The 27,091-nt window shown below is 38.1% G+C and overlaps 2 protein-coding genes across 2 annotated transcripts; one reads left to right on the forward strand and one right to left on the reverse strand.

Annotated features, from left to right (window-relative positions):
- Positions 1 to 335: 335 nt before the first annotated feature.
- On the reverse strand, positions 336 to 19,658 carry grm5a (glutamate receptor, metabotropic 5a). The gene is made up of 18 exons (XM_017418109.3): positions 19,488 to 19,658; positions 19,037 to 19,336; positions 18,818 to 18,951; positions 17,304 to 17,565; positions 16,981 to 17,095; positions 15,027 to 15,276; positions 9,585 to 9,820; positions 9,306 to 9,427; positions 9,101 to 9,225; positions 8,837 to 9,005; positions 7,643 to 7,769; positions 7,238 to 7,355; positions 6,839 to 7,025; positions 5,921 to 6,079; positions 5,686 to 5,811; positions 5,403 to 5,585; positions 5,117 to 5,286; positions 336 to 3,614 (listed from the first exon to the last, which is right to left on the reverse strand). The coding sequence occupies exons 2-18, from the start codon at positions 19,253 to 19,255 to the stop codon at positions 2,735 to 2,737; spliced, it is 3,582 nt and encodes a 1,193-aa protein (XP_017273598.1). The 5' UTR covers positions 19,256 to 19,336; positions 19,488 to 19,658; the 3' UTR covers positions 336 to 2,734.
- A 2,185-nt stretch (positions 19,659 to 21,843) lies between these two features.
- On the forward strand, positions 21,844 to 25,743 carry LOC108236980 (tyrosinase-like). The gene is made up of 5 exons (XM_017418110.3): positions 21,844 to 22,701; positions 23,665 to 23,881; positions 24,707 to 24,854; positions 24,943 to 25,124; positions 25,327 to 25,743. The coding sequence occupies exons 1-5, from the start codon at positions 21,880 to 21,882 to the stop codon at positions 25,590 to 25,592; spliced, it is 1,635 nt and encodes a 544-aa protein (XP_017273599.2). The 5' UTR covers positions 21,844 to 21,879; the 3' UTR covers positions 25,593 to 25,743.
- The last annotated feature ends 1,348 nt before the right edge of the window (positions 25,744 to 27,091 follow it).

The raw sequence follows: 27,091 nt of genomic DNA on the forward strand, positions 1-27,091 counted from the left end.
CCCCTGCAAAAAACAAGGTTTACTGTGAATTTCAGCCATTCACCATTCCTCAAACTGCTGAAGGTCCCAATAAATTCTTCATAGATTCACATATGAAAATAGAGAACGTTTCAAGGTGTTTTTACTGAAGTACTGGGATTTGAACATATCTGTTTTGAGCTGCATCGTCATTTTACTGACATTTACGGACATTTTATGACCTCTTTTAAATAAATATTGGATTTTCTATTCCACAGGTTGACAGCTTTACTGGTGGAGATAACACACAATGGCTGATAAAAAAAACAGATTTATATAAAGAAACACAATGTGAACAATAAGCAATGGAATTATGATTACTATGTCAAATAAAAATGTATTTTATTCAATGTTTCCCTTCATTTAAAATCCAGTAACACTGTAAACAGGAATAAACCATCCAGTAAACACTGAATGTGTCCAGTGAGTGCTTTTTCTTCTCCCTGAGCTCCTCAGAACTTAATGCTCTAACTATGAACAAACTTTGCCCACCATCTAATGAATTAGATAAATTGGTGAATTTTAATTTTACTAAACAATTTTTGAAAACCTGTTAGGGTATTTGATCATGGTATTTAACAAAGAATGTCCTAGAAACCTTACTTCCCATCATGTTTATTAATTATCGCACAGTAATATGACACATATGTTCTAGAAAAGGTCCTTGAGTAACATGGACTAAAATTTTGCCAAAATAGCAGCTTTTCCCCCAGTGTTTACCATCAATAAGAAACAAGACTCATTAAAATTTACAAATTTAGATTAAACCTTTTGTTTAAAAAGCTTTGTTGTTGCTGATACACTAAGGGAGCGTTCATCTACATTTGAAACTCTGAAATAATGAGATGAATTACAACAATAAAGAATAGCTACATGTCTATATTGCTCCACCTTAAATGACAAACTTTGAGTAGAATACCTGTAAAAATCATAGTTAATTTAAGACTTTATGTTTCTTCAATGCAGCAAAAGTTTATGTTGTGAATCCAAGCTACCAGAAAGGAAGGTTTAAACATAAAACATTTCTAGATCACCAAGTTAAAGCACAGAATATGAGATGACTCTGAAAAATCAGAGTTGGTGCAAACCTACATGCAAATATGCTAATACTTTTTTAAGAATATTTACATTCAAAATAAAAAAAATTACATCCTGAGCATGAACACATTCATGCTTATATACCATTACGGACAATAAAGAGGCTAAAGCAAAACTTTAAAAAGAGAATAAAATAGAAATAAGCACATGACAGCTACAGCGTAAAGAAGATTGGCTGAAAAGATGCAAAAATATGTAAGCTTGAGAATACTGTCATTCATCTACATCCTCAGAGAGGTCAAAAGGTCTTTATGAAAGAAAACTAAAAAAACAGAACTCTCAGTGAACTGAAATGTTTGAGCAAAAGTCAAGTGAATGTAAAGGTTCACAGTTAGATTCTTACCTTCAAAAATAAACAAAAAAAAACCTTAATCTACTACAGGGAAATTCTGGTACATAATTAAGTTAAAAAATACAGGCTGGAAACATCTGGCAGAAAACCTAAACCTACTGGTATCATTACTTTGCTACTGTATCTGGTAATCAAAGAGCTCTGACATTACAAGAGTAAAAAAAGAATTCAAAGTACAAACAAATCCTGACATCATGCAAAGTGGAAACATGTTGTGCTGCCACATAACAGCGCTCATAAAGGAACACATTTTGGTTCAACACATCCTGAGATGGAAAGTTGTTTTTTTTTGTTCGTGTTTTTTTGGTCCCCAAGTGATAAGTTTTTGTACATTCAGCTAAGTCACAACTAGATAAAAGGAATGAAGAAGACATCCAAGTTGTCCTTAAGCTCTTTGTGGGTTACGTACCTGATGATTGTGTCCCTTATAATCCTCAGAGATGCAAACAGCTTCTGTTCTCTCGGGATAGGAGGATCCATCCTGCCATTGCTCTCTCCCACAGAAATGTGCCGCATTTGCAGTAATTGTCAATTTTTGTCTTGAGCAACGGAATATACAAAAGCTCACCCATATCTGCCAACAAATTGGTGGCCAAATAAAAAGTGTCATATCTATTATTTGAGCTGTTTTCTGCCTAAATGTTGACATGATCTCCATCCAACTTGAGTATTTCAGATTGTCTCAAAAACAAAAAACATCAGATAAAGAATGTTGACAGCAAGTGATACAAATTTAAATTAAGCTTTCTATGATAATAAATAGAGGGAAAAAAACCCACAACTAAGATACAATAATCTGTAGTAAACTTGATTATCTCTAGATATGTTTGAGAATCATGAGCTATTTTGAGATAAATAAAGAAAAAAGCTGAAGACAAAATATTTGTTAAAATTCTCACTTATGTTATAATTTTATTAAAGTGCTCCTCATTTGTTTTCTTTGGACTTTTAAGGTTAGTTCGAATTTTGCATCAGCAGAGCTTTAGAAAGTTTATAAAATGCCTATGTCTTGATTAAAAAACAGCCTTTAGTTCTTTTTGGGGGGCTTTTAATATTTGCAGTTTTGCCACTGTGTAATAAATCCTCCTAGTAGTTTTTTTTTTTTTGTGCGTCTTTGTCCTTTTAAATAAAATCATGTCCCATTTAAAAGATTTTTTTTTCCAAAAACTGTTTAAACATCCAAAATATCTGCATGCGGAAAGGCATCAGAAGGTTTGGTCCATGTCTAAAGGTTTGTGTTAAATACTTGAATTAAAGGATAAACATTTAAAGGGAAGAGGAGCTCTGGCTGTAGTGTCTGAGCAGCTGGTTGTATTCAGCCTCAGAAGCCGGGGACAGGGAGGGGGGAGAGCTGCCGTCAGAGCTCAGAGATGAGTCTCTGAACGGGGAGGGAGGGGTCAGAGCCATCAGCTCCTCGGCGTTCTTGGCCCGTCTGCCGCTCACACACGTCCCAGCCAGATGTTCGTAAATCTTAGCTGCTGGTCGATTGTCACAGAAACTGGAGACCGAAGTCACCTCAGCGTGCGTGGTGACCGTGGAGGGGACGTGTCTGTTGAGGTGCTGAGGTGGACACAGGGAGGCGTCTGCAGCAGCAGGCATGGCGGTGGTGGAGGCGGGGTTGACGATGGCTCCTCCTGGCAGCATCATGGTGTTCAGCTCGCTGATGTTGGCAGTGAAACGATTGACCACGCTGCTGATTTGGTCCATGATGGTGGTACCCTGAGTTTGGCCGATGTCACCCACGCTGATGATGCTAATGTCCCCACCGTCCATCACAACTGAAACCTGGCTGTTGTCTCCTCCTCTTCGTCTGACTCCAAAAGGATGCTCAGGTACATATGTGGGAAAAACTTGCACCTCCTTGCCACCCTCTTCCCCATTTAGACCTTTTGCCTTTGATGTGTGTGACCTGATGTCTGGCAGAGGTGACTGAGAGGGAGAGCAGCTGAAAGACTGAGACACTTGTGGCTCTTCATACAGTTCTTTGACATTGTCTTCTGGTGACTCTCCTCCTTTAGAGAAGGGCTTGATGATGGCTGTCTGGTTCACCTCAACTGGGTCCTTTTTCTTCACATGGAAGGACATCCTCTTCCACAGGTTTGGCCTGTAGCTGCGCTCATTCTGTCCCCATGACTTCCCATTGGAACTACAAAAAAACAGGTTTATTGACAATGAAATACATTTTACATTGCCCTATATTAAGAATGCATCAATTTAAGAAAAAAAACCCCGCTATACTTAACAGCTTCTCTTTTTGAATTTATGTTCTTCTCTGTTTTGTCTTTTTTGTTTTCTGTGTAATATTAAATCTCCTTTCATGTTCCTTTATCTTCCCTAGAAAGAGGAATCCTCTAAGGCTCAGAGTTTCCTTTGGGAGTATGTAACCCAAATGAGGTAGGCTTTTCTCAGCTCAGGGAGCAGTTTTTCTTAGCTTCACATTCAGCCTGTTGCAGTGGTTTCAGCACCTCAGTATACAGGCAGCTAAGGATTTACAGGAATTAAAAGATAGTTCAACCAAACGTTCATGCACATATTCACACCCAGACCAGGCGAAAGGAATGAGAGAACATATTCAAGCAGGAAATCTCCTGCTGGTAGTCCACATGTCTCCATTTAACCCCTGTCATTGAACAGTTATACCTTTATATCCTGCACCATTATGGCTCTTTGAGGATTGTACCATTTCTTCCCCAAGTGGTTCTCCATATTAGTCAAAAAATGGTTTGCCTGGACAGCATATTTTTTGTAACATAGAAATAATACATTCATTTAGATCTCCCTGGATCTTCAAGTCTGAAAGGGTTAAAGAGAAAATACTGCACAAAGCCGTTTTGTTACATTTTAATTGATTAATAATAAAAACAAATAGAAACGAAATTTCTTAAACTGGCATCATATTATCTCTCTCTCTTTTTTCTGTGTGAAATGGCAAGGAAAACATTTTGGGGCTTTTAAATGCAGGTGATGATGTAATTTCCTACAGCAAAGGTTTATCAAGTGATTTAGTTCATTTTCCAAATTATTGAGAGTAGCTTTTCTGTGAGACTTTTTATGCATCTGGGAATAAGTGACTTCTAATTCCATAACTTGAAAATAAAAGACCAACATGTCCTTTGGTCATGAAAAACAATGCCAATATGCAACCGCATTAAACTATGAGGGTTTTTTGGCCAGCAGAAGGTGACTTTTGTGACTGCAAAAAGATTAAATCCTTCAGGCAAATAATCCTACTTTGCAATTCGTTTTAGATTTTTGTAAACAGTGGCATTATTTTTTACAACGAGAGATGGGTAATCATGTGTAAACAGTGATAAATATGTATTTCTTCAAAAAATGGTAGTCATGAATTGAGCTGATAGTTTAAATCATGTTTAACACTGTGTGGGGTTTGATTTGTTCACAATGGCCCTGTTTTGAATAAAATAGATAATAAAATGTGATGTTGTAATTATTCTTTAAGAGAATGTCCTGCATATTCAATCTTTGACATGTGAAGAAGTCTCAAGTCAAAGATTGAGAGCAAAAGCCTAAAAATCAAACGTAAGCCTTAAAAATTGTATCCTACATCCTACTGGGTGACATAATGATGTTTACATCTATCCTTTACCTACAGTTTTCTCCCACGAGCTGCTTCAGACTTCTGTTTACCTTATGTTGTCCTGTGCAGAGCCACGACGTCGAAACAAGTTGGCCATGCTGCTGGAAGATTTGCCAGTCTTGGCAGCTTTCTTGGCATCGCCTACATGCATGCGCACAACTGTGGATGTGGTGAAAGCACTGCGCACATTTTTCTCAGGCTTGGCGAGCATGATGTACACCTGACAGTGAACATAAGCAACATGTAACTATCAGTGCAAAGAAATAAGCAGACTAATATGTGATATTACAAAAAGATCATAGAATGTTTTAACTCTTGCACATTGTTTTTTCTTACCTTAGGGACAAACATGCAGCAGAGAGCCACTGTGGCACTGAGGCTGACACTAAAGCACATGGTTATGATCTTATAGTTTGAACCAAAGTAAATGGGAACAAAGGCCAGCCAGATTATGCAGGTGGTGTACATGGTAAAGGCAATATACTTGGCCTCATTAAAATTAGCTGGTACATTACGAGTCTGTGGAAGAAAAAGAAAAATGAAATCTACTAAGCAGTGCAAAATATGGAAGAAAAAGTAAGCACAATGAGACAGGCTTAAACAAATTTCGCCAAAGTACCTTGAAGGCGTAAAAGGTGCAGCTGAGAATTAGCAGGCCATTGTAGCCCAGTGGAGCCACCACCCCCAAAGTGGTTAGGTTGCAGATTAAATGTACCTCACGGATACTGGGATAATCATAGATCACCTGGGAAGTCAGAATAAAGAGGTTACATTATTAGTGTAAATAATATTAAATTACTCTCCTCTTTGTAACTCTGCAGAACACACACGTGCGTACACGCACACACACACACCTCTGGTGGCTCTATAATAAGAAGCGCCACAATAATCCCCAGCTGCAGCAGGATGAGTAAGAATGCGATGACCAACTGCGCACAGGCGGACATAAAGCGAGGTTTCTTGGTGCAGATCTTCTTCTTGCTGCCTGCCAAGATGCGCGCTATACGGTTGGTCTGGATCAAAAATAGATCAAACACAGACTGCAGTTATACGAACTAAAGATATATCCTACTTATTCCTGACAATAATCCGTGATCTTAAATATCAACCTCAGCCCACACATACTCATCAATTTCTGCCATTCTTCCCTGACAACTGACAATCATTCAGTCCTCTGGGCTTTGTTGGTTTCTCATACTCTGAAACCATAAAAAATCATGAAAATTGCATGTATGTACAGTGTATAGATTTTAATGTTATGTTCAGAGATTAATCTGGAGTATAAAGTATATTAAAAAATCTGATTTAGGGTTTACATGCAATTTATCTTTAAATGTGACTCACGTTACATCAGCAGCAATATTTATTCACAGTTCAGCTGCTCTTCCAAAGGTTGTGGTATTTAAGTTTCAAACACCAAGAAAGGTAAAGTGTGGGTGTTCCAAGGAAGAGCGTTATAAAACTTTTTCATTTATCCATTAAATGTATACAAAGTGCATGAATCATAAACACTTAATTGTATTTTTATCTTTCAAAAGCACTGACAGAAATCAAAGCCAATAATTAAAACAGTGCATAACAGTTGGGCTCCTGTGGTATTTCAGAATTTGATCAGAACATCTAGTATAAAATGGCATTATTGAACTGAAAGCAAAATGCTTCAGCTCACAAGGTTTCACAGGAAGTGAAAAATGAAATCAACCGATACATATACTGGTTGGTGCAGATTTCTTTCTGTATACCTCCCAGTAAGTGAACAGAGATGCGAGTACCTTGGTGACGAGAGCAGAGTAGCTCATGGCGGGGGACAGACCGATTCCCAGCCGTTGTAAGTAGCAGTAGATGATGTGTGGTTTGGCGATGAGGCTGAAAGTGCACAGGTAACCCAGGCATATTCCAGCCAGAATGATGTAACAGAGCTCCCGACTGGATGACTTTACCACAGGGGTGTCCCAAAATCTAAGCAAAAAAATCACATAATTATTTAGGGGTTAAAAAGTGTCAGTAATGTGCTGGTAGTCCTACATGACATGTACAAGAAGACAACATTTTTCATATTAACTATATTTAGGAATATTCATAAATTCTAGTTCTGTCAGTCAATGACATGGAGTGATTTCAAATCCAAATATAGAGGAAAATGATCTTGGAAAGTCTTTGTCTATAATTACTTGATGAAGACAGAAGTGACAAAAAGCGTCGCCAGGAGGCCCAGACAGGCGAAGACTACAGCAGCGATTGGCTCTGGATCTCCCCACCGCACATACTGCACTGGAATCGGTTCACAACCTGAGAGAGAGGATGAGCAAAGTTTGGAAACCTCTGATTGATATTTTCTTTGTGCAAGCAGAACTTGGGCATTTGCACTGATTTCTGTGTAATGGCAAATCTTAGTTTTGTGTTTGCCAACATGTGCTGTGCATGTGAGCAAGTGTGTGTTTGGGTTACATTACCGGTAAGAAGGAGCTCTATGAAAGCGCCATCAATGTGTAAATTAAATTTTCACCTGTTTAGTGGTGAAAATTTCTTATGTTGTATGTCCAAGTAACTGAGATGTAAACAAAATGTTTTTTTACCAGTGAGGTCGTCTGTAGGCCAGGAACCCAGGACACAAGCGCGACAAGTGTACTCATCAAACACAAACTCGTTCTCTTTACAGGGAGTACAAGTCCAGCAGCAGCTCACCTCTCCTTTGCGGATCACCTGTACACACACACACGCACACACGCGTACACACAGGCACACACACACACACACACAGCAGTATAGAAGGGCAGAAAGGTCTCAAAGCTCCAACGGCACTTTTCTGTAGCTAATCTTACACCCTGACTGCCCTGTAGAGCTAGGAAATTAAGATTTATTCATCATGGGATCAAAAGAAGAAAAAATATGGAAGGTCATTGAGTGGCTTTATTAAAAAATCCCTCTGCAACCTTTCAGCAAATAATTATTATTATAGGTGAACTCAAGAAACTTGGCACATGATACCAGTTAGTTACATTATAAGGAGTTGATTCATTATACAGATCTTAAACACTTATCCTTCTCCAGGAATCTGATTGATTTTAAACAATAATTTTACACTGACTGCCAGCCTGTGACAGAAACTAAAAAAGGAGAACTGTAAAAGAGTATGTGAAGTTGGTTTCTTTGCTGTAATGCACTGTCAAAATGATGCTGCAAGAAGCAGGAAGTAACTTCTCTTTGACGTGATTCGACAGAACAGAGACTGTTGAGGTCAGAACAGGTCAAAATGTGACCCCTGTTAAAAGAAATATAAACTTCCAGATCTTCTCCAAACCAAGCAATATACCATTTTTTTCCTTTTATACACAGCAGTGAGTGTTAGTACAGGCTGTTTAGAAAAGCTTTGATATCAAAGGAGAGACTTTTAGGATGGTAAAACAAGGATAGAACATTTTCCATGATAGGTATGTGCTTGAGGGATCTGAAGAAGACCAGAGGGGGAATGATTAAGATGTGAACATTAAGATGAACTAAATCTCACGTGGTATATTTGATAGCTGCTTTGATTAAGACTGTGAACCAGTGGGATCAATTTAAGGCTTGTGTGTGGGTTGTACATGACGGATTTTCTTATTTTGTCCATGAAGCATGAATCCAAAGCCACAACACATTTAGGTCAGGCCTTATGCACCTTTTGAAGTGCATTGTCTTCATGTATGAAGGTACGGAGATGGATTTAAACAGGGGATTGAAACACAACAATGTCTTTTAGCGATTACCATGACAAAGAAAAATAGGAATACCTTGATCTGAGCCTTTTTGCAGGGCTCAGAGCAAACTGATTGGATCACGTCACTGTTGTTGCTCCAGATTTCTTCATCGTTCATCTTCAGGCCACCCTGATCCCAGCTTCCCACGTGGATGTAAGCGAATTCTTCCACGCCAGTCTGCTTGAAGTTCATGATTTCATACCTGAAGCACATATGTTGTCACGTTTAACATGTATTTATACTTCCTTTGCTCGCCCATTTTATCCTCTTTCTGTTTCTCCTGAGAAGATTCCTTACCTGCCAGGTGAGTCTCCACTCTGGTCAAAGTGGATTTTCTCTCCAGATACGCCTGTAAAGTTGGTTCTCATTAAAAAGTCCAGCAGCTTGCGGCCATCGATGGGTCGCATGTTTTCACACAAACCCTGCAGAAGAGCAAACACAGTCAATGCTGTCTCATCCAAGGATGGCAGATTTTAATTGAGCAAATGGGCAAGCTTCATACCTTAAATCCTGGACAAAGAACTTGCTGCATGGTGTGTAAACCATAAGCCATGGAATAAATAGCATTTATGACAAAACCCATTTTGGTGTCTTGAGCATACTGATGGCGCAGAGACTCTCTCCCTGTGGTGAAGAGAATCCTGCTCTTAAGGATAAATCTAACATGTGCAAACACTTTATGCGACTTGTTAAATATGCATTTTCAGGATTTGCTTACACGGTTGCAGACAAGTAAAACTGTCTACATAGGTGTAAGGAACATGCTCTTTGTTGTACTAACAGGTGCAAGTGCGGTTGTACTTTGTGTTCTCCTGTGGATGTCCTCTCAGCCTGCACTGGAAACGGTGCTGCCAGAATTCAGGAAACCAAGGGTTCCTCAGGTTGGAATCGGGTGTCAGGTTCAGGTAATAATCGTCAAACCAGGTCACATATGCTGACTTTAGCTTTATAGTGATTCCACCAGCTGCCTCCCTCTGATAGCCATCAGTTACATCATACCTATCTGCCCAGCCGTCACTGGACAGGAGAGGAAGAGAGACACACAGAGACACAGGGAGGTGTTGAAGTAAGGACAAGCTCCTTTGAATTTATGTTTTTTTTTAAAGTTCTTTCAACTCTTGCCAAACAGTATTAGTTTTCCCAAAACCTGTATAAAATACAAATCTGACATTATTTAAGAATGATAAAGTGATCAAATCTTATAGTTGCACTTTTTTCAGAGGACTTTTCCTATTTTTACACAAAAAAAAACATTCAGTGAATTATGTGCATGTTGGACTCAGTATCTTATCGACTGCTGTGTGCTGTTTGCACCAACAATTGACCGTTTGAATATGACTGTTACCTCAGGAAGCTTTTATTGTTTTTATATGGTAGTACATCCTAATACTATGTTGTTGCTTGTTCAAAACTACGGTACAAAACCTTCCCTAACTTCTTTATATTTTGCTTTGTGAAGTGATTCTCTCTTGTAATTTCTTAAAGTGGTCTTGCCCAAGGCCTTTTAAGCCTATGCCAAGTTGTCAGCTAACAGCTCTTTGGGAATCAACTTGTTTGGTGATAAATTCCAATTTTATGTGTCAAACTGAATTAAAGATCCCCCATATGTAACAAACGGCAGTGTACTGTGTTCTGACTCCATTCTTTAGGAACTACACTGAATTGGTCTTTCTTTCTTGAACCACTTTTTGTAATTGCAGACCAAAACCTTCTCACGAAAGCTGTGGTTATAAAGCAAGCCAAGGAACAAGCTGCAGTATTATCTTATTTTGTACGCATGCATGTTTTTATTTTTATTTTTGGAAATCCTATGTTGTCTTGCCTAGAATGATTCTTGCTTCATGTGCTGCAACACCTGTATGTAGTTGAAATGACAAGTCATTTTTTAGTTCACCTATGAGTGGTCATAATGTTAAGGCTGATCGATCTACATGACTCTTTTTTTACTCACTTAAAAAAAAAAAAAAAAAAGAAAAAACAGCAAAGAAGACATTTAAAAACTTCTTTAACCGAGCTGAGTTATACAACAGTGTGTGGGTGTTTTATAAAGCCTGGTGAGGTAGGAGATCATTTCATAACACATCCTTAGAGAAGCCAATACAGAAATGGTACGCTGGCATAAAAAAAGGCAGGAATGGATATGAAAAGCACAAAGGGCTTTGACTCTGGATAGTTTGAATCACTCTTCAGCAAGCGCTCTGAAACCCACACATCGACCTGGCAGGGCAATATGCTGCATACAGCATGTTGCTATACCACCTACATCCCCGAAGACACACACACACACAAGCACATTGTACAAGAGCTGTGCACACACAGGCACACACACACACACACACACACACATAATGCTCCAATTCTCCTTACAAACTGGTCAACTTTTACAGCCAGCCCTTTTCTGTGGAAGCAATTTAAAAGGTCACGAAACAATTTAAAAGCCAGAAGCTCTAAACCAAACCAGACAAGAAAGGAACAGACAAACAAAATGAGCATCTGTCTTATTTAATTTAAATTAAAACAGCCTCTCTTGACCTATTTGTCATTAGTTCCTGCATTTCCACTCCAATATTTGTAGGTGAGCCATCCAGTGAAAGATCATGTTGTCCTTATCAACACTAGAAATTCCAAGTGGAGCATTTGCATGAAGGCACTGTGCATATAGCAGTCACAATCTAGCTGAGGGATGTAGAGATTTGTTACTGAAACCCCAGAGCTCACCCTGTCAGTGATTCTATAGACAAAATACCATGACCAAGCTGTATTTTCTATAGATAAGGTTCCAAGTATTACATATTCACTAAAGGCTAACTATCATCACCATGACTACTGTGAATGTAGTAGTTCTAATGATTTATTTTTGTTGCAAAAGATGCAGTTAAATAGTTATGGAGAAATCTTAGTGCAGGTTCAACATTTAGATAACTTATTTATAATTAAGTGTGTCAATGCAAAACCCCTGGAGCCTCCTTCCTACTAGCTGGCTGCTAATCTTCAGTTTCAGACACAATGTATGATTCGATACAAATCACATTTTAGAAAAATACATTAAGATGTGCGCTTTGATCGGGATTAGTGTGCTTTCACTTCTGGTAGCAGTACTTCGTATGATGTTAACATAATTAGCAAAAGTCTAGAAACAAGTTCCGCATAAATAACAATGGGATTTTGTAAAAACAAAAGCAAAAACAAACAAACAAACAAAAAAATTGTCATCTTCAAAGTTCTGTAGCTCAGACATATTTAACAATAGAAACATTGTTCAAAGTTTATACTGATCACAGAAAGTTGTGGTTTAGTTGTGACTGAAATGGCATTTTCATATCTTCATTGATTTTTACAAAACCACAGTTTAGGTTTTGTGATTTTTAAAAAAGATTTTACTATGGAATGTAGAAATCAGAGTGCTGATGTCACACATAAAACTTTTGAGCTGACTAATTTTTCCAAAATTATTGCAAACAAACTCTTCTTATTAACACTTTTTTATACAATTTCTATATCCATACGTTGACATTTTTGTCTGCTTTTACCCATGTGTTTCTCACTGCTATGAGACTCATTTTTGTCATTCAAATGCCCTCAAAGTGCAGAGAGGACATATATAACATCTGTCACTTCCAAAGTGTCTGAGATCAGAATTTCCTTTTCAAAACTGGAAGTGAAGGATCATTTTAACTGTTAGATCAGACTCATAAATATTTATGTGTGATGAACAGACCTAATTCTTTCAAAGCAACCTGTAATTTTTGTTCAGGAACTTGGTCTGAGATTTAATTGTTCTCTAAATTATTCGCTGTCTTATTACTGCTGTCAAAGAGTAACAGACACGGGTTACCATGGTGACACTAAGACACTGACAGCAGCTTTTGCATTTCTTTGAATCTTGCTTCTTTTTACACTTCTATACATGAAAACAAAGGCGTTTTTTTTTTTTTTCCAACTTAGCTTATTACAAAAGTAAGTCTAAAATTAACATTTGTCTTGATAAAAGGAACTTGATGTTTGTTATAATTTCAAGCAGTGGCTGTACTGGCACCATGCAAAATTTATTCAGAAATGTTCTAGTTGCAAAGCAGGTTTTTACTCTGAGTCACAGCTTAGAGTCTCTGTCAATCAGCTAATTATTCACAGCTAAAATATTAGGTAAAACTTGCAATCTTTGCTGCAGTTTTTCAATCTTACTCTGTTCTACTGACAATAAAACATCTCCATCAGTATTTCAAATGTCTTCCATTTTATTTAATTATTTGTCTAATTGTTTTGCTAATGTCACTGAATACATTTTAGGGTGCCTTTTAAGAGGGCTTTTTTTTACAGAGCTTCATGGGTTGGTAACGGAACTTACTGTCTATTATTTTTTCTGAGTTTACAATATAAACAATGAGCATTTTAATTCAGTGAGGGTTTTTGTGATGCAGTATCAGTAAATAAATTCAGTAAAAATTAGTAGGGGGTTGTTTGAATACAACTGTTGAGAATAGAATAAAATAAAGAAGTGTTGGCAATGAAATGTAACACAAAGAAAGAAAGATAGAAAAAAACACATCTCACCTTCCCCACAGCTCTTCCTATTTGTGGAATATTGGCATGCACACAAAGCACACAAGCTGATCCCAAATTCTCACGGATGGCATGAAAGAACTGGTTTGTGCATGTAACAAATAGAATAATATAAAAGATTTTAAGATCTAAAAAGTTAGGATAAAAGCTAAAATACAAAGACAATTCTCCTAATTTAATACATAGTGTTATACCTGTATATGAATATGTGGATTGAGTTTCTGCAACAAAAGCAATAAAGTCTCCATCTGAGACGTGTATCTCAATTCTAAATACCCTCAAAACAGAAAACTAGTTAAAAGACATGTTGACTAACATCACTACTTATGAGCACATAACACCACAGTTACCTGGGACCTGCGTGTGTGATTGCTTGAGTAAAGATTACAGAGCGCTGTGTTTTGCAATATGTAGTTCAAGGTTACTTTATGTTTCCCGCTGTCAGATTTGAGCGACAGCCTACATATGTGGCTCTTAATGAGGAAAGGCATTTATAGAACACCAGGGACAAGAGTGAGCCGGAGAGCTGAACCTTAAAATAAAACGTTATTCTCAGAGAGACTGAAACCTCTCTCTTGATCAACCACCTTTTCCCTGCTTGTTTTCTTCCCTTCTGATTTTCTTTTTTTTTCTTAATATTTTGTCTGTTATTTCAAATTGAAAATTACTCAGATTGAAAGTTTTGGAACAACAAATGTTATTGTATTACTGTAAAAAAACAACAACAACAAGAATACAATATAATCCTAATGTGCTTCATGGACTGCATGTTGCCTTCCATCTTTCATGCCAGAGTTTCAAAATAAGACCATCTTACGTTGAAAAGTCCCAAAAATGTAGCCCTTTTTGGTCACATCTTGAACTTAACAATATTAACATTATTTAAATGGTTGGGGATGACTTTCGGCTGCTACCACGCCAAATTTTAGCCAGATATCTGTAAATTGACTAAGCTATAGCCATTTACCGGTATATGTTTGCTAAGATCATTTAGCTGTGGTGACTATCTTGAATCTGGCTGACATTAAATATTAATCAGGTTTAGATGTGGACCACATGATCACTTTCTGAGAGTTCCCTTAAAACCTGTCCAGTGGTTCATGAGATATTTTGTCAACAGGCAGAAAAATGAACAAACATGCGTACACAATTACATCACACTCACAGACAAATACAATATCACCCGCTGCCATAAAATACGATGCATTTATTCATGGTTCAATTACTGTGTTGATCCAATATTACATTGTTACATTTGATTAAAGAAAAGCGTCAAACAAAACAGTCATGAACAAAAAATATTTTACTTTAATATCAAAATGTAAAAAATAAAATAAAGTATCTTAAGTTTCCAAAGCCAGCATAAAGCAGATCGATGCAATGAAGATGATGATGAAGATGAAGATGATGATGATGATGATGATGATGATGATGGAGGTGGTGATGATGATGATGATGATGTTGTTGATGATGATGATGATGATGATGATGATGTTGTTGATGATGAAGATGATCCCAATGCAATGGCACCAAAGACAATTCTGATGATGCGGGACATCTGCAGAAAGTCTTAACTGAAAAGAAATTCATAGGACAGTGAAGCTGAACAAATAAAACTATCCACTTCCCTAATGTGTAATAAATAATTAACTTCAGCCCTCACCTTCCAACCAGCAGGAACTCTCCCACCAGGCGCTGCCGTCTCATGGCCTTCAGGATGCCTCGGACAGTCATGCCCTCACAGAAACAGGCCACCACTCTGGCTTTGGGCAGGTGGCCTCTGAGTTTCTGTAACAGTTTGTCAAAGCTCTGCTCCCCTGCGTTGCTGTATATTTTGTCAGAGTGGGCGATGCAAATTCCCTCTTTTGCCGCCATGTCTTTGAATGCCTCCATCCCGCTTTCACCATAGTTACCTGTGGAGAGAAACACAAAGCCAGGTGTTGGTGTATAATTAACACTAACAAACTGGACACATTAACTGGCTGAACACCAAAAACAAAATATACTACATATTTAGTTTTAAAAATAAAATAAAAAATGCCTCTTTCTTTTTTGACTTACTTTGTTGACTTTCTGTGCAGCTTTTCAGTGGTTTCTCATGTGATCACTTCTTATACGTATGAAAGCAGGTGCATACAAAGCAATGCACTGCAGTGCAATGGCAGCACAGCACTTGGAAATCTGAGCATTTTGGCCCCACATGGGATCTGTTGGAATATAAACTTCCCTGTTTTTCCCTAAATTTAGGTCACCTGGTATCCGTTGCTGTGCAAGTATGCTCCCAAAATTGCTATTATTTACTGGGTCAGAGTCTTTGCTTTTAATTTATGCAACTGTCCTGCAGTTCTGCACACACCGACATCTAACAAATAGCTGATTGCAATAATTGTGTAGACGACCAACATGTGCCATATATTTCTAACTAATAATTATTGTCCAAATCACAGATAAATCTTTCTTTTGTCATCAGTGTATTACAACATACAGAGCACAAGCTACCAGGCTGATAGTTAGATATTTGAAAAGCTTTCTTCAAGGGTTTAATTGTTAAGATTTTTACCACTTGACTAAAGCCAAATTTAGTTATCTTTTGTTTTTTTTTTTCCTTTTTTAACACTACTGTATTATTAATCACCTCACAAAAGGTCACATGCTTTAGATGTTTGCACTTGTTGTGATTTTTATCTTTAACTTTTAACAATATTAGTTTTCATATGATGATGTATCTTGTGCTAAAGCCCTTGTACTGGCTGCTCCACAGGATTAAAACTATGTTTGTTTTCTTTTCTGCACACCAATTTTAGTTTGCCAATAGGTGCCGTTTTCATTTGATGAGGACACTTAAAAATCAAAATGTTATTTGATTTGTACAATTAAAAACTGCAAAAAATAATCTGTGACCTCTATCCTTCCTTTATACTCCCAGTGTTTGCTTCTCTTCATTTGAAAGGCACTTAATTCAGCTATATTTAACTAAAATGTGTGCAGTGGGAACCTTGTTTTATTGCTAGACTAAATAAATTTGATATGTGGAATTCAATAAATAAAGCACACATTTTAAAGTGCATTTACAGTTTTACAAGAGTCACTCAATTTTGACCCAATTCCGCTGCAGTGCTGGAAGCAAGAAAGCTAGACCTCAGTGTAAGCCAGAGTTTATCCTAATTAAAGGTTTTTCATTGTAATCTTTTTTTTCCCTGTTTAAAATTCTCCCCAACAGCACTTAGCTTATTTAAAAAAAAAATACAATTTTGAAAAATCCAGTCTGGATCAAGAAGAGTTCATTTTATGAGCAGTGACCTTTGCATAATAAATTAAATAAATAAATTAAATGAATAAATCACATATAGGAAAGTGTGAATTTTGCAAGGTGACTTTTCTATCCAACATTTATTCTGATGGAGACAATTCATGTACAAACTGATTCAGTGGCTTATTTTGTGTTGAAGCAAATCATAATAATAATAAAAAAACACTACTGAAACTGCACAAATGAAACAACAAAAGTTTCCTGATAAATATGTTTCATTTTTAGTGCAGAAGCAGCTTGTACACTGAAAACATGAGGCTGTGGAAGAAAGAGATGGAAGTTAACACACATGCACACACAGTCTTACCCTCGGTGTGTATTGCAGATACATAGCTCCAGTTGTACCTCTTTACAATGTCCACCATGGCTCTGGCCTGCTGCATATCTGATGGCACCACCCTCATGAAATACTTATACAGGCTCTGTTGGAAGAAATTTACATGTTTACTGGTAAGTCGGGTAAGTCTGGTTTGTTTACTAGTTTGCACGTTTATTCACTTATAAACCACTGTCCGTAACTCTACATTGGTTTTACCAAGCATCCAATCATCAGTTTTCTATTCATATTTCTGATCATTTTAATAACATTCAACATGATGATTTGAAGTTTCTGATTTCACTCTTCTTTACCTTGTCACTGAGATCCATGCTGGTGGCTGAGTAAGCTATCTGTGGGATGTTGAAGAGCTGCAGGAGGTTTTGCACCTGGATGGCCACAGAGCTGGATCCCGGTCCGATCAGCCCCACGATGGGCTTCTTCCCCTGAAGTAGCAAACTCCCTGCTTCTGCAGCACATCTGGCCTGGCTCTCCTCCTCATCGCTGGACACCAGCGTGTCTCGAATAAACTCGATGCTCTGCTCCAAGGCCACCGCAGAATGCCAGCAGGAGTCCCTGGAGTAGAAAGACTGAGCTCAACGTCATTATGTTTTGGCAAGAAACTAAATAATGGATGTAGGCGGCATTCATTTTAGTATTATTATTATTAATTTGGGTGGACCACTTATTTAAGAGATGTTTGAAACTGTTTCTAAGCTACAATAAGGTTTAGTCTTTCAACTTAATGTTTTAAATTTGTTTCTTTTTTTTTTGGTTTTGTTTTTTTGGTGAGTATAAATTTTCCAAACGTGTTTCCCTGTATATAATGTTCCTTGCTGAGCTTGGTTGACAGTTTAGCTCGGTTCTCTCCACTGTGTTACTGACCGAAGAATAGTTGGATTAAAAGGAGCCATTTCAAAGTCACCGTGAACAGAAGCAATAACTGCAAAGTCTTTTAATATGCATGCGGTGTTCAAGATTTGTAGTCTGTCTGACTTGGAAAGAAAAATAAAGCAGCCTAAATTTTTAAAAGCAGTGCTTCCAGCAAATCGCCTAAAATTCTAATTTACCTGCAGATACTTATTTCTTTCATATTTTCTTTCAGGTTCATTTGTCTGGCCAAAAATATCCCCAGTTACCAGCAGACTCTCACAAAGTTTTAGTTTAAAGCTTTTGCTCTATCTATCGATGGATTTTATTTCCACTTAACAATCACCCTCTGCTTTTAAAACCAGTTCATCTTCATCTTATTTAGTTTGTTGCTGCCACGTCAGCCCTTTGTTTTTGTTTCTCTTTTAAAATAAAGACAGTTTTTCTTTGGAGCTCCGTGCATCTGCCTGCATTTGGGTCCAAATCCTCCAACCACAATCCTGAAACTATCTAGGTTATGCCAAGAAAATACTAAACTTTGGAACCGAATAAAGAATATTAGACTTTTAAGTGTTTAAAAATAACCAAGATATATCAAAATTGCGAATCAAGTATGCATTTTATTGTAAAATGTTCTTCATAAATGGAATGAAAAGGCACGAAAATGATAACATTTAACTCAATAATTTAGATTTTTTAAAGTAACTTTTAGTCCAAATGGTCCTTTTAGTAACTATAAGCTGCTTAGTTCATCTAAAAACTGGACCCTAAATTAGGGTACATGTTTCTAACACTGATATTTCACTGGAATTTGTTTAAAATTGCAATTTTAAGAAATTTTAACTTCAATGGAAAAGTTAGTTCTTTTCATTCATTATAGTTTTGAGTAGATAGATAATCCAGTCATATTAGTAAAAATGTGTTGCTTATGAGATTAACTTTGTGATTGGTTGCTGACCTTATCTCACAGCCCAGGCTGATGTTGGGAAGAATACTGGGGTCTGCATTTATCCTGTCCAGAGTGTGCATCATGGCCTCCACCCTCTGGATTCCATACTGCTCACGTACAGCGCCACACTTCCGCTCGTGGACCTGAGCGAAAAAGTAGGATTATGAACAGTCAACACGAAACAAGCCCAGACCTACACACAAACTCATGATTCAAAACAACAGGTACTTTATCTGCAGGTGGTTGGTGGTGGACAGAGAACAGGGCTCCTATGATGATGTCTCCAGGAAGATGAGCCAGTCTTCTTCTCTCGTTGTTCTGTGCGTTGACCCCTGCCCGGCCTTTCAGCCGGTTCACATCGGTTCCAAGTAACAAAATGACCGTAAGCAGTCTCACATGCAAGCTGTTTCCCCAGTATGTGCCCATCCTTATTCCTCCAGCCATCATCTGTCCAATCAGAGCTGAAGTTCACATGAATGCTTTATCGTTTGCATGCTGAGTGCTGCGCCAAGGGCAAGGGTTAGACTCCTGAAGAAAAAAAGTAAATAAACTGAGTGTGGAAACTGAGAACTGAGAGCAAGTACCCTCAACTACCAACTGAAATCTCAGCACATGGTCCAAACAGATTTTACACTCAAACATCTCCTTTGCATTTACCTAAAAGAGACTTCCCGCCTACCTTTCTGTTGCCCCGCCAGCCGCCATGCAGATGTGCGTCCTGATGAGAGCGCTCCCATCACGGAGGAGCAGCGGGAGAAGCTGCTGCAGCTTCTTGCTCGGGCTCAGCCTGGTGCCTGGCTACAGCAAACTGCAAATAGCAGCAGATAATACAGACCGTTATTGGAACATGTTTGACTTACTGACGCACAAGACAGCACCCCCTCCCTCCCCCCTCCCCCGTCTTCCACCAAAACAGTGTAGAGCGAGGAGCATCATCAGTGATGGCTCAGATGTTTAATCAAAGAGAGAAACAAAAAACAAAGCAAAAGGCTTATTTTTTTCCAACATCCTGTTGATCTTAAGTTTTTGCTTTGTCATTTTTTGATTGTAAAATAATAATAATATTAATTAGCCTTCAATACCTCGAACTGAAATGTTTGTCTCTCCTATTGAATAGAAACGTTTAGGGAACTGTTTTTAAAGGTTTACAGATTATTGCCATAAAGGAGCAGTTTCAAAAAAGTATTTTTGTATAACCCTTAAATATCCTGGATGATACATTCTTGTAAAGTTCTCTTATTACTATTTTGTAAATCCACAAGTAGATCCTTTTTAAAAACGTTTTCTGAAATTTCCACAAGTTTTACAGAACAATCTTATATAAGCATTCACCAAATGTTCCAGTCCAGTTTTCCAGTGGGTTTGCAAAACTTAACTTTAGGTTACCAAAACTTCTGTTAGTAAAATCAGCCTTTTACCGATCAATTCCAGGCAGGTTTCTGTAGGTTGAGAAGGGAAACAAGGGGAACTCAAGGGAACATTCAAGCTTCGATATTTTGTGGAAAATCGAGAAAATGTGAAGGACTATTGATTAAAATTCTCAAAACATTTTGTGCACACTTGAGAATGGTTTCAAAGCACATTCTAGGAATACTTTTTGAGAGCTTTTATAGAGTCTTTACTGAGAGATGAACAAATGGAAGATAGACAGATGGACAAACAGACAGACAAATTAAATCATTAAAAAAATGACTTATATACATTATTGGTAATTTCTTCACAGTCCTCTATGTGTTAGTGAATCCACGTTTTTTTTTTTTCTTGGTGTTTTTGTCTTGATGTTGTACAGCAAAAACAACAAACAAAAGAACATGTTTAGACACACAAAGAGTGGTTAATTCTCTGATAAACTTGGAACAATCATTCTTTTTGAGACAAGATTGAAAAATGGAGGGAGTTGTGTAATACTGTCTGTATGTGTGAAAATGTATTAATACACTTCAAATGAGTGAGTGCAAAATTTGGTTTCTTAGTTACCAGGGGAGACAGAAAAGGAACTTTAAAAAAAAGCATGAAAAATTTGCATAGCTATATCGCCCTCTAGTGTCATAATATTCTCTTTAATAGGCAGTGTTATTTTTTAAAAGTAAATATCACAATAAATTGCTTCTACAGGGAAAGTACAACTCTAAAAGTCTGGTTGCACAATGTTTTTGTTGCGAACAAAAAGATCATGTGAAACATCAGCAGCAAGAATCGAGACATTCTGAGAAAACATCATAAAACAAAAATCTGCCCAAAGCAACAGCGTGCTCATCAGCTGCTTCTCAGTCAATACTTTGTTTCAAGTTTCTGCTGTTATCTGTGCTGTTCGTGACACATGACTACAGAATCAATTCTTTATAAAAACAAAAAACAAATAAGACACTTTAGTCACTCCCAGAACAAATAATTTAGAATTTGTTTTAAAACTCATGTTTTATTAGAGAAAATTTAACATGCTTTAAATAGCAGATTTTCCTTTCCAGATGTAAAGATGTCAGTGGACTGAAAATAAATAATGCATAAGCAACCACCAAAGATTTGCTTTTACCGGCCTCAACCCACAAGACTGATCATATATTTTTCTTTAATCGTTAAGCGACTAATAGAAAATAAAGACTGGGGCTTTTGTTTCCTTTTCATTTATGTTTTTTTTTTGTAGTGTCTGTGGTCCCACCACTGCCATGGTGATTTCCATCCCTTAATGACAAGAAAAACTGTTTATATTTGAGTGTTTGCATGCTTTTGTGTGCAAAGAGATGAAGATTTAACCTGCTAAAACTGGTTTTCTGTTCCTAAATATGCAGAATGAGACAATATGGTTCAAACTGTAAGCTGCTGAACTTCCAATCAGATAAGATGTCACAAACAGACCTTTTATCACAAGTTTACAGCTTTTAAGTCATGTTTCTTGTCTGCAATTCTTGGATTTTTGGCTGCTCGAGGCTGAGGTGAGCTTGGGGAGGGGGGTGTTGCAGCATGTGACTGGGGGTGGGGAGATGGAGTGGAACTTGAGGAATTTTCCCACTTTCCAGCTCTCCCACTTGTTTCATTTCCTTTTGAGTGCTTATCGTCTGCACGCTGCTGTGATGTGGCCAATAAAACCTATCATTTTCTTGTTGTGTCTGGCTCCCACCTATCAACAGTTCCCCCGTCTCTGCACAACTCCAGAATCCCTGCGGACCAAGGAGTGCTGCCCGCCTTGGGAGGGCGACGGCTCAGCTTGTGGGGCCAGGTCGGGCAGAGGGTCCTGTCAGGATGTGGTGGTCTCGGATCAGCCCGACGGGCCACAGTACCCCTTTTCGGGGTTGGACGATCGAGAGAAGTGGCCCTTGGTTTTCTACAACCGGACCTGCCAGTGTGGAGGGAACTTTATGGGATTTAACTGTGCGGACTGTAAGTTTGGCTACTTTGGGGTGAACTGTCAGGAGAGAAGAGAATCTCTGAGGAGGAACATTTTTCACCTGACCAGAGCCGAGAGAAATAGATTTGTGTCTTATCTGAACTTGGCCAAGCAGACAGTCAGCAGTGACTATGTTGTGGCGACTGGAACCTACAGAGAGATGGAGAACGGCTCCAACCCCATGTTTGCTGATGTGTCTGTGTATGACGTGTTCGTGTGGCTGCATTACTACGTGTCCCGGAATGCACTGCTTGGCGGGCCGGGGAATGTGTGGACCAACGTGGACTTTGCCCACTGGGCCCCTGCGTTCCCCCCTTGGCACCGCGTGTACCTGCTGCACTGGGAACATGAAATCAGAAAGCTGACCGGAGACACACGTTTCTCCCTTCCTTACTGGGACTGGAGAGATGCCCAGGGCTGTGACGTGTGCACGGATGAGCTGATGGGAGGCAGGAGCCCTGAGGATCCCTCTCTTATCAGCCCAAGTTCTGTCTTTTCCTCTTGGAAAGTAAGTCTGCTTTAGTTTTGTATTGTTTTGTTTATTTTTCCCTATGTTGGAAAATTACTTCAAAGTTGATATGTCTGAAGAGTAGAAGCACTTGTCTCACAAACTGAGTCAATGTTATTACCACCAAAACACCAAAAATGTCAAGGAAAAAAGAACTAAATGGGCTTTAGGTATTGGGTAAAAGTATGTCAGTTCATAAAAGCAGGTTAAAATGACAGAATTTAATCTTCCTCCATACATGGCTGTATCTTTCAAGTTACACCCTATTCCCCAGACCAGAAATGTGTTGTATAAACTTAAAATGTCTTGTTTTTGGTTAAAAAGGGTGTAAGTTGTGCACAAAACTTGTCTGTTTTGCACAAAAATTGAAAATTAAATGAATTCATTTGAGAAATATTTTTAGAGCAGTTTTCAAAACATGATATAATCTGTCCATTCATGCATATGTGTTTCTGTTTTGTTTGCTATGTAGACAAATATTATTTGGAAATGCTGCTGGATGGTTATCAATATTGTTAATAGGTCATTGCTTTTAAACAATGCATACATTATTTCATCCATCCATCCATCCATCCATCCATTCTCTTCCGCTTATCCGGGGTCGGGTCGCGGGGGCAGCAGCCTAAGCAGGGAGACCCAGACTTCCCTCTCCCCAGCCACTTGGGCCAGCTCCTTCGGGGGAATCCCAAGGCGTTCCAAGGCCAGCCGAGAAACATAGTCCCTCCAGCGTGTCCTGGGTCTTCCTCTGGGCCTCCTCCCGGTGGGACGTGCCCAGAACACCTCACCATACATTATTTCAAAATCTGATATTTTGTCAAATAAATTCCTCCAAAAACTGAATATATGTCAAATTTTTGAGTAAAATAAAACCACAGATATTGGTAAAATGTTTTTCCAGTGAGATTTACACAGCCTACTTCAGTGCTAGAATTTGTGATTCACCTTTATGCTCTCTGACTACAGGTTCTGTGCTCTCGGGCTGAAGAGTACAGTAGCAGAGGAGTTTTGTGTGACGCCAGTGACGAAGGCCCGCTGCGCCGTAATCCTGGAAACCACAATCGTAATCTGGTAGAAAGATTACCAACTTCAGCAGAGGTGGAGTTCACTATCAGTCTCCCGGACTACGACACCGGAGCAATGGACCGCAGTGCCAACATGAGCTTCAGAAACACTCTGGAAGGTCCACAAAACACACACTGGGATTCAACCCATGACTTGTTGGCTCTTTGGTCTCTCTCTGTAATATATCAGCTCATTCAGACTGAGCTGTATGCTGTTAATAATTTAGGTATCATCTTAGAGTTGCCATAAAAGTGGGCTCGATATTACAAATTCAACTCAAATCCATTTATTGTGAAGACTGAATGACACATAAATGAACATCCTTTTTGTTTCAACATCAAACACCTAAGAGAGGTGCTGTGTTTGGCATTACCAAAGAGCCTTATTAAAATTCATCTCTGATACTCTTCTTCAGGTGGTTTTAGCATCATTTAAGCCTTTATTTGACTCACATGATGGTCGAATGGCTAAATGACACCCATGTGACCCTGACCCAAGCTGCCCACCTGATGATGGCCTGAACACACACATGTGACCTTAACACTGATGCTGCTGACCCCATACCAAGTTCCAACTGACCTGCCTATCAGCTGGAGTTAGGGAAGCCTCTTGGACAACAAGAAAAATGTTCAAGAACCAAAAAAGTTCCAATCAAACATGTCTTCTTCTCAGGCTTTTAGGATTATTTATCAGGTCTGAACAAATTTCAAATGTTACAGTTCCTTGTCTAGATATAAAATCTATGGAAAGCTGTGTAAGACATTTTCTGAGTTAGTTTGAATCCTTTACAGATAAAATTCCCGATAACTTAGTGTTACCTTTTTTTAAGTAGGTTACCTGTAAAATAAAATTAAAAAACGCCCACTTTAATTTATTTTGAGTCTGCTTGATATCATGTCATTCTGCCTCCATCAGATCTGCTAAGCTACTTTTTCTCTTGCAGGATCCGGGAACCCTCAGACCGGGTTGGGTAACAGTTCTCGTTTGGGTATGCATGCTTCTCTGCATGTCTTCATGAATGGATCCATGTCGTCAGTGCAGGGCTCTGCAAATGACCCCATATTTATCCTTCACCATGCTTTTGTTGACAGGTGAGTAACTTAGACAGACAGACACATTTTTGGAATCATAATTGCATATAATAGTGGAGCTCTTTTATTCTCATCTTTTCTATGACAGTATCTATGAGCAGTGGCTGAGGAGGCACAGACCATCTCCGTCCCAGTATCCAGAGTCTAATGCTCCCATAGGGCACAACGGGGACTACCACATGGCACCATTCCTGCCTCTCCACAGGAATAAAGACTACTTTATTTCCAGCAAAGAGCTTGGATATGAGTACTCCCACTTGTTAAATGCCAGTAAGTTCCCTTCAGGGAATTTGTTTTTCTTAAGAAAACCAACTATGTATTTTTTATCATCTCTACACTGGTTCCCCCCCAAGATATCTACTCATTGAATATGAAAAGGTGTAAATCTAAAACAGTATCATGTGTTAAAGGAATATGAGGAACTCTGGGTTAAATTCAAACTTAGTGCCTGCTTTGTTGATCTCACTTTCAGACCAAAGGCTTGCAGAATCCATGCGTCCCTACCTGGATAACTTGCAGGTTGTGTGGCCCTGGCTGCTGCTCGCGGGACTTTGTGGAGCAGTTTTGACGGTGGTCATTGCTGCCGCTGTCCTGCTCGCAAAACGTCGAGCTAAAGGAATGATGTGGCCTTCTGGGAAAAGTTGGAGAAGCGTCTTTTCCCTCCCAGAGAGACAGCCACTTATCTGGAGCAACGAAGCAGAAGAAACCAACCACCGCAGCTACCAAACAGCCATGTAAAAACACAAGCTGTGCAGGGATTTTCCAACACTGTTAACTCTGCTCATGTCAGTATATTTAAATATGTATTAAGTGTTGAAAATTGTGCATGCAGGGACTTTGAAAATGTTGTATGACTCAATAAATTAAAAAATACATGTTTGTCTTAAAACTTGTATTTTGTAAAATTTGATCCAATAGGCACTTTCTGTGCTCTATTTTCTTTAACAGAAAGGATTTGTAATAACTTGAGACATTTATTCTTCAAAGGTTAACACAGTTTCATTTGATAACTTCAGATATAATAATCTCCAGTGCACTGCGTCAGTCATGAATAGAAAATGTTTATTACAAAAAAACATCCAAGTGTAACTCCAACTGGAGACAGTTTTACATTTATTTGCTGCTAATCTGGACCTTTATTTCAAACACCAGGCAAAATATGGCAAATTCCAACTCTTGGAAAATATTCACCAATTTATTTTCTAAAAAGAAACTCATGACAAAAAACTATATCACAACTGAACTTTATGTTCTCAAAAATAGATAATTAAATTCAAAGCATTGTAGAAATACAGTATTTTACCATTTTAAAAATCCTCAATGGTAAGGTGAAGTGTTGGTGATAATTAGGTAATTTCACAAAAATCTCATGTTTTTGCCACTAAGAACTTTATATTTTAGTTCAGGAAAGACATAAATCAGTGGCAAGGTAAAGAAATAGTTCATATTTTATTTCAACACAAAAATTTAAGGTAATAAATAAAAAGTCCAAGACAAAGCTACATTTTGCAAAACTAATCTGTTGACTAAATAGTTGGAGTCTCATTTCTGAAGATGTTTTATAATTTGTAAATTCTATCCCAAATAGAATTGAAGTTGTCATAACGTCAGTGGAATATCTTATTTTCTCTATATTTGGAAAACAATGTCAATATTTAGCTTTTACGAACACCCTCAAATAGTGATAATTCCTTATTGTAAGGGTTTTATTTGTGTTTATTTTGGTTAGCATGATTGTGATGGTTTTAAAACTCAAAATAAATGAGGTTTACTGGTTAATAAAAGTTCAGGGACAGGATCACCTCAACCACAACTCTGATCTCAAGTCAAGCTGTTATAGAAAGCAATAAATCTGTTCATCAGGTTGTTTTAATTTGCAATGATTGCCTTGTTTTCTCAACCCCATCCTCCCTCTTCCTCAGCTGCCTACTGAGACAGAACCTCCTTAAAAAGAACCACTTCACCGTGACTGATTAAATCAGTAAACTCAAACTGTTGTTGAATGGTTTTTGCAAGCAAAGTGTTGAAGTCAACATTTTCTACCCTAATGACATGATATTCTGCTCCTAGCATTCTTCGATTTATCAGTCACAGAAATCCCAAAAGTTGATGGAATTTTCCATCAACTTCCATTTAAATAGTTACATTTATTTTGAGAAATGCTTCCACTTCCAACGTCCAAAAAATACCTAAATTAAAAAAAAGCCTACATATTGTCAGGATTTTGAATGGTGAGA

This window comes from Kryptolebias marmoratus, linkage group LG13 (assembly GCF_001649575.2).
Source record: "Kryptolebias marmoratus isolate JLee-2015 linkage group LG13, ASM164957v2, whole genome shotgun sequence".
NCBI lineage: Eukaryota > Metazoa > Chordata > Actinopteri > Cyprinodontiformes > Rivulidae > Kryptolebias > Kryptolebias marmoratus.

Bases quoted from the DNA above. Each gene is read 5' to 3' on its own strand.
- grm5a (XM_017418109.3), bottom strand. From the start codon at position 19,255: ATGATGGCTGGAGGAATAAGGATGGGCACATACTGGGGAAACAGCTTG. The intron at 7,026-7,237 runs GTAATTATAGAC...TTTTTTGCTTAG, and splicing joins GTCACTTCTGTCTTCATCAA to ATTTTGGGACACCCCTGTGG. The intron at 5,586-5,685 runs GTACTTTGGCGA...TTTCTTCCACAG, and splicing joins GCACCTTTTACGCCTTCAAG to ACTCGTAATGTACCAGCTAA.
- LOC108236980 (XM_017418110.3), top strand. From the start codon at position 21,880: ATGTGGCCAATAAAACCTATCATTTTCTTGTTGTGTCTGGCTCCCACC. The intron at 22,702-23,664 runs GTAAGTCTGCTT...CTCTGACTACAG, and splicing joins CTGTCTTTTCCTCTTGGAAA to GTTCTGTGCTCTCGGGCTGA. The intron at 25,125-25,326 runs GTAAGTTCCCTT...TCTCACTTTCAG, and splicing joins CTCCCACTTGTTAAATGCCA to ACCAAAGGCTTGCAGAATCC.